At 43.0% G+C, this 11,135-nt stretch overlaps 1 protein-coding gene across 1 annotated transcript; it reads left to right on the forward strand.

Moving 5' to 3' along the window:
* Window positions 1-1,396: 1,396 nt before the first annotated feature.
* LOC132782620 (NXPE family member 4-like) lies at window positions 1,397-10,855 on the forward strand. The gene is made up of 4 exons (XM_060787461.2): window positions 1,397-2,061; window positions 4,517-4,572; window positions 7,018-7,236; window positions 10,320-10,855. The coding sequence occupies exons 1-4, from the start codon at window positions 1,418-1,420 to the stop codon at window positions 10,853-10,855; spliced, it is 1,455 nt and encodes a 484-aa protein (XP_060643444.2). The 5' UTR covers window positions 1,397-1,417.
* The last annotated feature ends 280 nt before the right edge of the window (window positions 10,856-11,135 follow it).

The following is an 11,135-nucleotide window of genomic DNA, read 5'->3' on the forward strand; positions in this document are numbered from 1 at the left end:
GCAAGCCCCCACCCTAGCTGGTTTTAAGAAAGACCTAAAAACCTGGCTCTTCTGTTGCGCTTTTGGAGAATGACCATTCAGCCCATCTGGTTGTCTTAGTCTACAGCTGCCCTCAGAATAAAGCATCTCCCCCCCCCCCCCACCCTTAAAATGGCTAAATCCCATGGTTCCTCCCTGTTGGGCTCCTTTCCTACAAATGCACTCTTATCCCTATCTCACCCAGGGTTTAAACTTTTTTAACATTTTACCGCACACATTTGGCCCGCCCTCAGTGTCTGGTTCCAATATGCTGTTTTATATTGTTGATTTTGTTATTTTATATTTTGTTATGGTGTATTTTGTTACTGTATGTTTATTATGTTGTATTATTTTGGGCTTAGCCGCACCAAGTCCCCTTTGGGGAGATGGTAGCAGGTTATAAATAAAGATTATTATTATTATTATTATTATTATTATTTATTTATTTATTTGCTTTACTTCTATACCACTTTTCTCAGCCGAAATGGCGACTCAAAGCAGTTTACATAATACAAGTTATCACAACAATATCAAAAAGGCAATTAAAACACATTATACATGGCATACAAGATCAAAAAAACAATCATTATCATAATCGTAGCGCCTCAGCAATAAATCAAAATCAGAATCCGTAATCATAATCCTTTATACCATTTCCTATGTTCGGTTGTACCATCTTCCTGTATTCCATTGCACTATTTAGCCAAACGCTTGTTTGTAAAGTCAAGTCTTCACCTTCCTCCGGAATGCCAGCAGCGAAGGGGCCTGTCTGATGTCTACAGGTAGGGCGTTCCACAGCCGAGGGGCCACCACCGAGAAGGCCCTGTCCCTCATCCCCACCAAACGCGCCTGTGATGTGGGCAGGACCGAGAGCAGGGCCTCCCCAGACGATCTTAATGTCCTAGTCGGTTCATAGGTGGAGATGCGTTCGGAGAGGTAAGTAGGGCCGGAACCGTTTAGGGCTTTATAGGCTAAAGCCAGCACCTTGAATTGTGCCCGGTAGCAGATTGGCAGCCAGTGGAGCTGGCGCAGCAAAGGAGTGGTGTGCTCCCTGAGTGCCGCTCCTGTTAGCAACCTGGCTGCCGAGCATTGGACCATTTGAAGCTTCCGAGCAGTCTTCAAGGGCAGCACCACGTAGAAAGCGTTGCAGTAGTCTAAGTGGGATGTAACCAGAGCGTGGTTACATTATAGAAGGTTCATCCAATGTTCTGCCATCCTGTTGATGTTGTATAGGCAAGACTACTGTACTTTGACTGGGTTCTAACTGTTGCTTGGATTAATTTCAAAACGTTTGGATTGTTTGCTCTCTCTCTCTTTATTTGAAATAAAAAATCCTTCAGTTGAAGATGGAAGGAGCAGAAATTTACCCCTCAAAAATGTGATCCCAAGCCGGTCTGAAATGGAGATCGCAAAAAGGAATCAGGAAATAGAAGAAATCCTGGCCAAGCTGGACCAGTTGATGCCCCATGTGACTTTTAGTGATATTAGTACGACCACCAGTGCTAAGAACAGCAGAGCCACCGTCTTGAACCCAAAGGACTCTTACTGCGTTGGAGAAGACTTGGTGGTGCAGCTGGATTTGTACGATCGCTCGGGAAATAGGAAGAAGTATGGAGGAGACTTCTTGAGAGCAAGGATCTATTCCTCGAGCCTCAAGGCCGGAGCGTCTGGGAACATCAAAGACTTTGGAAACGGGACATACCTGGTCAATTTCAGCTTATTTTGGGAGGGGAACGCCAGAGTCTCCCTCTTGCTCATCCACCCCAGTGAAGGCGTTTCTGCTCTTTGGGCAGCGAGGAAAAAAGGCTCTGACAAAATTGCTTTCATGGGTAAGTTTTTGAATGGAACATCTGAAGCCACCGCTGAATGTGGATTTCACCTGAGCAGAAACGCAGAACTGTGCGAGTATCTAGATGAGCGCGACCAAGAAGCCTTCTTCTGCCTCAAGCCAAAGCATGTCCCATGTGATGCTATAGTTCGCCTGAGACCCTACAACAACCCCATCTCCTATCTCTCAGTCTTGGAGAAGAGTCTTTTCGAGAGGTACTTGCTTTTCTACCTTCTAATCTGTCAGTAGGTTCCTGTGGGTTTTTCCAGGCTATAGGGCCATGTTCTGGAGGCATTTCTCCTGACGTTTCGCCTGCATCTATGGCAAGCATCTTCAGAGGTAGTGAGGTCTGTTGGAATTAGGTCTGTTGGAATTAGGACAATGAGTTTATATATCTGTGGAATGGCTGGGGTGGGGCAAAAAGCTCTTCTCTGCTGGAGCTAGGTGTGAATGTTTCAACTGACCACCTTCATTAGCATTTGAAAGCCTGGCTGAGCCTGGGAAAATCTTATGTTGAGAGGTGTTAAGATGTGCCTGGTTGTTTCCTCTCTGCTGTTTTCCTGTTGTAATTTTAGAGTTTTTTAATACTGGTAGCCAGATTTTGTTCATTTTCATGGTCTCTTCCTTTCTGTTGAGATTGTCCACATGCTTGTGGATGAAAATGAACAAAATCTGGCTACCAGTATTAAAAAAAAACTCTAAAATTACAACAGCAAAACAGCAGAGAGGAAACAACCAGGCACATCTTAACACCTCTCAACATAAGATTTTCCCAGGCTCAGCCAGGCCTTCAAATGCTAATGAAGGTGGTCAGTTGAAACATTCACACCTAGCTCCAGCAGACAAGAGTCCTTTGTCCCACCCTGGTCCTTCCACAGATATATAAACCCATTGTCCTAATTCCAACAGACCTCACTACCTCTGAGGATGCTTGCCATAGATGCAGGCGAAACGTCAGGAAAAATGCCTCTAGAACATGGCCCTATAGCCCGAAAAAACCCACAAGAACCTAGTGATTCCAGCCATGAAAGCCTTCGACAATACAATTTGTCAGTAGTTTTCATCTGTCTTCCTTCTCTTGGGTGTAAAATCTATATATAAATAAAAATGTAACATTCGTTTGTGGGATTAACAGAACTCAAAAACCACTGGACGAATTGACACCAAATTTGGACACAAGACACCTAACAATCCAATGTATGTCCTTCACTCAAAAAATTGAGTTTGTCATTTGAGAGTTGTAGTTGCTGGGATTTATAGTTCACCTGCAATCAAAGAGCATTTTGAACTCCACCAATGATGGAATTGAACCAAACTTGGCAGGTAGGACTCCCATGACCAACCGAAAACACTAGAAGGGTTTGGTGGGCATTGACCTAGAGCAGTGGTTCTCAACCTTTCTAATGCTGCGACCCCTGAATACAGTCCCTCATGTTGTTGTGACCCCCAACCATAACATTATTTTTGTTGCTACTTCACAACTATAATTTTGCTACTGTTATGAAGCAGAATGTAAATATCTAATATGCAGGGTGTATTTTCATTCACTGGACCAAATTTGGCACAAATACCCAATACTCCCACATTTGAATACTAGTGAGGTTGGGGGGGGGGGTTCAATTTTGTCACTGGGGAGTTGTAGTTGCTGGGATTGATAGTTCCCCTAAAATCAGAGAGCATTCTGTATTCCACCAATGATGGTATCAAACCAAACTTGGATCACAGAACTCCATAACCAACAGAAAATACTGGAAAGGTTTGGTGGGCACTGACCTGGAGTTGTAGTTCACCTACATCCAAAAAGCACTGTGGACTCAAACAATGATGGATCTGGAGCAAACATGGCACAAATACTCAATATGCCCAAATGTGAACACTGGTGGAGTTTGAGGAAACTAGGCTTTGACATTGGAGAGTTGTAGTTGCTGGGATTTGTAGTTTTCTGAACCCCACCAATGATAGAATTGGGCCAAACTTCCCACACAGAACCCCCATGACCAACAGATAATACTGTGCTTTCTGATGCTTTTTGGCGACCCCTCTGACACCCCCTCATGACCCTCCCAGGGGTCCCGACCCACAGGTTGAGAAACACTGACCTAGAGTTTGGGAGTTGTAGTTCACCTACATCCAGAGAGCACTGTTTGGTCAACTTTAGATTCAGTTTGGTTATTTGGGATGCTGATTTAGAAAATTGTATTGAATAGACCACACCAGCTCTAGTTTCTGATACAGAACATATGCCATCCCAGGGTCACCATCTGCTCGCCCACAGAAAACCATATTTAATCATCTAGAGCTGATGTGGTAGTAGTAACCTTTTGTGGGTATCAGCCTCTCCCCTTCCGACATCTCCGTTGCCTTGGCACTAGAAGAGGGTTTCGCGAGACCAGTTGCTCTCGTTGCCACATGGTTTCAAGGCAACAGTGTCGTAATGGTGAGGCCGTGAACCATATTTTCATTCTTGTGGACCATTGGTGGTCCATGGACCACTAGCTTAGATCTTCTTCTCAAATCCTCCAATAATTCCCGCATCCCACCTGTCTCAATCTTCCTTTTTAGCTTTCATAAAACATCATTCTTATACCATTCATACTTACAACATGTCATCCTCTTCACTCTTAGTGTGTCCTGGTCTACTCTTTCACCCTATTTGTCTTTCTCTTGAAGGTCCAATCTTGGAGTGGAGATTCCTCATGTGATTGGGGAAATTCATGTGGCACAATGTGGGGGTGAGTTGGACTTCCTCATTTTGGCTACAACTTGTGTGGCAAGCCCTCAAACCAGCAAGACAAATGCCATATTTACTTGAAAAGACAAGAGTTTTAATTAGCTTTGTGAATAAGCTTTAATTGTGAAGCTAAATAAGTGAGGGGAGGGGGGCAGTTCCACCTTGTCTCCTGTGCAATGTTAATAATATAATAATATGTAATATAATATAATATATTGTATATAAATATAATATTTATAATATTATAATGTAATGCAATATAATACTACTACTACTACTACTAATAATAATAATAATAATAATAATATGATATTATAATTATATTTTTTTATTTTTTTATTTACTCTATTTGTATACCGCCTTTCTCAGCCAAGGCAGTTTCCAACAAATCAGTATACATAAAACACAATATAGATAAAAAACATTAAACAGTCTAAGACATCGCAAAAGCAATGAAAGCAACATTATCAGCGTCTCATTATTCTCAAAAAAGGTAAAGGTAAAGGTAGTCCCCTGACATTAAGTCCAGTCATGTCTGACTCTGGGGTGTGGTGCTCATCTCCATTTCTAAGCCGAAGAGCCAGCGTTGTCCGTAGACACCTCCAAGGTCATGTGGCCACTGGCATGATTGCATGGAGCGCCGTTACCTTCCCGCCAGAGCGGTACCTATTGATCTACTCACATTTGCATGTTTTCGAACTGCTAGGTTGGCAGAAGCTAGGGCTGACAGCGGAAGCTCACACCGCTCCCCGGAATCGAACCTGCGACCTTTCGATCAACAAGCTCAACAGCTCAGTGCTTTAACTCACTGCGCCACCAGCAGCATTATTCTCAAGCATTGTCCAATTCCATTGTCAGGTCATTCAGTTTCCTATATTAGCTTGCTCGAATAGCCAGGTTGTAACTTGCCTCCGAAACATCAAGAGGGAGGGAGCAGATCTGATTTCCCTAGGGAGGGCGTTCCATAGCCAAGGGGCCACCACTGAGAAGGCTCTGCCTCTCGTTCCCGCTAAACATGCTTGTGACGAAGGCGGGACCGAGAGCAGGGCCTCCCCAGATGATCTGAAAGTCCTCAGTGGTTTGTAAGGGGAGATACATTCGGACAGGTAAGTTGGGACAGAACCGTTTAGGGCAGTGGTTCTCAACCTGGGGTCCCCAGATGTTTTTAGCCTTCAACTCCCAGAAAGCCTAACAGCTTGTAAACTGGCAGGGATTTCCAGGAGTTGTAGGCCAAAAACATCTGGGGACCCCAGGTTGAGAACCACTGGTTTAGGGCTTTATAGGCTAAAGCCAGCACTTTGAATTTATATATATATATATTACATGTAATAGATTTATATTACATGTAATATGACTAATAATATTCCATATAATTGTATAATACAATATAGTAATAATTAAGACTGACATTGTATTATGCTATTATTATTATTATTATTATTATTATTATGCTAATAATATCATAAAATAATATAATGGAGCCTCCGGTGGCGCAGTGGGTTAAAGCGCTGAGCTGCTGAGCTTGTTGACCGAAAGGTCACAGGTTCGATTCCGGGGAGCGGTGTGAACTTCCACTGTCAGCCCTAGCTTCTGCCAACCTAGCAGTTCGAAAACATGCAAATGTGAGTAGATGAATAGGTACTGCTCCGGCGGAAAGGTAACAGCGCTCCATGCAGTCATGCTGGCCACATGACCTTGGAGGTGTCTATGGACAATGCTGGCTCTTCGGCTTAGAAATGGACATGAGCACCACACCCTAGAGTCAGACATGACTGGACTTAATGTCATGGGACAACCTTTACCTTTACCTAATAATACATTTAATAAAACATTTAATACATTTAATAATATATTTAATATATTATAATGTATAATAATGTATTTAATAATACATTTAATAATGTATAATATATTGTATGTATATATATATATATATATATCATACAATAACAGCACTCCATGCAGTCATGCCGGCCACATGACCTTGGAGGTGTCTACGGACAACGCTGGCTCTTCGGCTTAGAAATGGAGATGAGCACCACACCCTAGAGTCAGGCATGACTGGACTTAATCTCAGGGGACTACCTTTACCTTTATATATATATATCTTGTAAGCCACTCTGAGTCCCCTTTGGGTTGAGAAGGGTGGCATATATAAATGTTGTAAATAAATACATAATAATAAATAAATTGCCATGTAGGGATGCTTTGTATACATATCACCCTTGGAGAAGAGAAAGCCACCATTTGTGTTCTGAGCTCTCATTGTGAAATGGCTTTGGTCACCTTGATGCATGTGTCTGTGTTGGTTTTGTTGGACTTCTTAACACCTTCTGGAGTTTTTAAGACTCTTATTGATGGTTGAAGACATCTTTTATAGTAAGACCTGGTATTCATACGGTTCTCTCTCTTCCCATGGACTCTTGCTTCCTTTTTCCAGGCAACCCGACCAAGGCAAGTCAGAAATGTCAGTTTGGGATGAGCTTCCCATTTCCCAGTGGCTTTGTGTGGCAAAACCAGTGGCATCCTCTCTTCTGCAACGTGTCCCCTTTCAATACTTTGGAGCAGATTGAGACGTGCTTGAAAGGCAAGCTAGTCTATTTCATGGGAGACTCAACTATGCGCCAATGGTTGGAGAACTTCAAAATGAAAGTGCCCAGTAAGTTCTGTACTTGTTCATCTATATAAATAAATTACCTGTCTGAACACATCTCTGCCTATGGAGATTAAGATCCTCCAGGGAGGCCCTGCTTTCCATCCCGCCATTGTCACAATCACAGAGACAGGGCCTTCTCGGTGATGGCTCCCCGGCTATGGAACTCCCTTCCTGGAGAGATCAGGTCAGCCCCCTCCCTCCTGTCCTTTAGAAGGATGGTCAAAACTTGGTTGTGGGAACAACCTTTCGGGACAGGTCAATAAAGCAGCAATGGGAAAGATGACCAGGCCGATTAGATTTGACACGGATGACTAGGATGGTTTTAAATAGTGTATTTTAATATTTTGATAAATGTTTTTAATGGGTTGTTGTAGGGTTTTTTTCCGGGCTGTATGGCCATGTTCTAGAGGCATTCTCTCCTGACGTTTCGCCTGCATCTATGGCAAGCATCCTCAGAGGTAGTGAGGTCTGTTGGAACTAAGAAAAAGGGTTTATATATCTGTGGAATGACCAGGGACAAAGGACTCTTGTCTGCTGGAGCTAGGTGTGAAGGTGTCAACTGACCACCCTGATTAGCATATAATGTTTTTAATGTTTATGTATGTATATAAGAATTTGTGTCCTGGCATTGAATGTTTGCCGTATATATGCTGTGCTCCACCCTGGGTTCCCTTCGGGGTGAGAAGGGCATAATATCAATATTTTAAATAAATAATAAATAAATAGTTTGAAGCCATTGTTCTGCATCCTAGTCTCCAGGACAATAGAAAACAAGCTTGCTCCCTCCTCTCTCTGTCTTCCCCTCGCATATTTATACATGGCTATCATGTCTCCTCTCAGTTTTCTCTTCTTCAGGCTAAACATGCCCAGCTCTTTAAGCCGCTCCTCATAGGGCTTGTTCACCAGACCCTTGATCATTTTAGTCGCCCCCCTCTGGACACTCTCCAGCATGTCAATATCTCTCTTCAATTGCAAGCTTGCTCCCTCCTCACTATGACTTCCCCTCGCATATTTATACATGGCTGTCATCATGTCTCCTCTCAGCCTTCTCTTCTTCAGGCTAAACATTCCCAGCTCTTTAAGCCGCTCCTCATAGGGCTTGTTCACCAGACCCTTGATCATTTTAGTCGCCCCCCTCTGGACACTCTCCAGCATGTCAATATCTCTCTTCAATTGCAAGCTTGCTCCCTCCTCCCTGTGGCTTCCTCTCACGTATTTATACATGGCTATCATATCTCCTCTCAGCCTTCTCTTCTTCAGGCTAAACATGCCCAGCTCTTTAAGCCGCTCCTCATAGGGCTTGTTCACCAGACCCTTGACCATTTTAGTTGCCCTCCTCTGGACACATTCCAACTTGTCAATATCTCTCTTCAATTGTGGTGCCCAGAATTGGACGCAATTAATGGCTGTATATTGCTTGTTTTCAACTTATTATTTCTAGAGTGTTGATTCATTCAGTCTAGTATCCTGACCGACATGTAGTTGAGTGGGAATGGTTCTCCTCTTCTCCTTTTTCCATATCTCCAAATATTCTGAAGTTACTCCAGTTCTGGTGTCCAGACAAAAAGGACATCGTAGGGTATAGAAATCACATTATTTTTACTCCAGTCTCCATTTTTTTTCTAATTTTAAAAATTGACTTAATTGTACCATTGTGCTGCTGTGTTGGGTTGCAGTTATGCAATTACAGCCGTGCAAAAAGTATTAAAACTGTGCAATTGCACAGCTGCAGAATAATAATAGTAATAATAATATATTGTCGAAGGCTTTCATGGCTGGAATCACTAGGTTCTTGTGGGGTTTTTCGGGCTATAGGGCCATGTTCTAGAGGCATTTCTCCTGACATTTCGCCTGCATCTATGGCAAGCATCCTTAGAGGTAGTGAGGTCTGTTGGAAATAGGACAATGGGTTTATATATCTGTGGAATCGCTGGGGTGGGGCAAAGAGCTCTTCCTTGCTAGAGCTAGGTGTGAATGTTTCAACCTTCATTAGCATTTGAAGGCCTGCCTGAGCCTGGGAAAATCTCCTGTTGAGAGGTGTTAAGCTGTGCCTGTTGTTTCTTCTCTGCTGTTTTTGCTGTTGTAATTTTAGAGTTTTTTAATACTGGTAGCCAGATTTTGTTCATTTTCATGGTCTCTTCCTTTCTGTTGAAATTGTCCACATGCTTGTGGATTTCAATGGCTTCTCTGTGTATCCTGACATGGTGGTTGTGAGAGTGGTCCAGCATTTCTGTGTTCTCAAATAATATATAAACCCATTGTCCTATTTCCAACAGACCTCACCTCTGAGGATGCTTGCCATAGATGCAGGCAAAACGTCAGGAGAAATGCCTCTAGAACATGGTCCTATAGCCCAAAAAAACCCACAAGAACCTAGTAATAATAATACTTTATTTCTAGACCACCCTCTCTCCCACATACTGCCTGGAGCAGTGCTTCTCAACCTTCCTAACGCCGTGACCCTTTTATATAGTTCCTCATGTTGTGATGACCCCCAACCCTAAAATTATTTTCATTGCTACTTCATAACTGGAATTTTGCTACTGTTATGAATTGTCATGTAAATATCTGATAGGCAGGATGTATTTTCATTCTCTGGACCTTGGGAGTTGTAGTTGCTGGGATTTATAGTTCACCTACAATCAAAGAACATTCTGAACTCCACCAGAGATGGAATTGACCCAAACTTGGCACACAGAACGCCCATGACCAGCAAAAAATAATGAAAGAGTTAGGTGAGCATTGGCCTTGAGAGTTGTAGTTCGCCTATCTCCAGAAAGCACTGTGGACTCAAACAATGATAGATCTGGACTAAACTTGGCTCGAATATTCAATAAGCCCAAAGGTGAACATGGTGGGAGTTTGGGGAAAATAGACCTTGACATTTGGGAGTTGTAATTGCTGGGATTTATAGTTCACCTACAATCAGAGAGCATTCTGAACCCCGCCAACAATAGAATTGGGCCAGACTTCCCACACAGAACTCCCATGACCAGCAGAAAATACTGTGTATATATGATAATCCCCACAAACTATTTGCCAGGAAACAATTCAAAATAAAAACAATCTAATTTATTCCCCATTAGGCCTTGCCTATCTCGATCTCCACTTAACTGGAAGGATACTGAAATTCATTGCTGTTGACAATGTCAAAAACATTCAGATTCAGTGGAAAAAACACGGGCACCCTTACATCGGCTTCACGGAGTACACACTCAAGGACTTCTCCTACGTCAGTCGGGATATCGACAGCATCGCTGGGGACAAAGACACGGCAATAGTCTTTACCTTGGGCCAGCACTTCCGCCCCTTCCCCATGGAGATCTTCATCCGAAGGGTTGTCAACGTCCGCCGAGCCATCCAGCGCTTACTCCTGAGGAGCCCAGGCACCCGGGTCCTCATCAAGGGGGAGAACACCCGGGACTTGGACATCGACCAGGAGAGATTCAGCAACTTCCATGGCTACGCCCAAAACCTTGCCATGAAATACATTTTTCGGGATCTTGACGTCGCTTTTGTCGATGCGTGGGACATGACTGTTGCTTACGCCACGAACAACGTCCACCCACCGGATAACGTGGTTTGGAATGAAATTATAATGTTTTTAAATTATATATGTTAGGCCGTTAACACAAAGTGAATACTTCAGTTGAAGAAAGGCCAAGGATCGTACACACCAAAATGATCTGTTTATTGTATTGTCGAAGGCTTTCATGGCCGGAATCACAGGGTTGTTGTAGGTTTTTCCGGGCTATATGGACATGTTCTAGAGGCATTCTAGAGGAACAAAATCTGGCTACCAGTATTAAAAAAACTCAAAAATTACAACAGCAAAACAACAGAGAGTAAACAATCAGGCACATCAAATCACCTCTCAACAAAAGATTCCCCCAGGCCATTAG

This window comes from Anolis sagrei, chromosome 7, assembly GCF_037176765.1.
Source record: "Anolis sagrei isolate rAnoSag1 chromosome 7, rAnoSag1.mat, whole genome shotgun sequence".
NCBI classification, from domain to species: domain Eukaryota; kingdom Metazoa; phylum Chordata; class Lepidosauria; order Squamata; family Dactyloidae; genus Anolis; species Anolis sagrei.

Excerpts from the sequence above, each read along its gene's own strand:
- LOC132782620 (XM_060787461.2), top strand. The coding sequence starts at position 1,418 with ATGGAGATCGCAAAAAGGAATCAGGAAATAGAAGAAATCCTGGCCAAG. Across the intron at positions 2,062-4,516 it reads GAGAAGAGTCTTTTCGAGAG|GTCCAATCTTGGAGTGGAGA; the intron begins GTACTTGCTTTT and ends TTTCTCTTGAAG. Across the intron at positions 4,573-7,017 it reads GGAAATTCATGTGGCACAAT|GCAACCCGACCAAGGCAAGT; the intron begins GTGGGGGTGAGT and ends TCCTTTTTCCAG.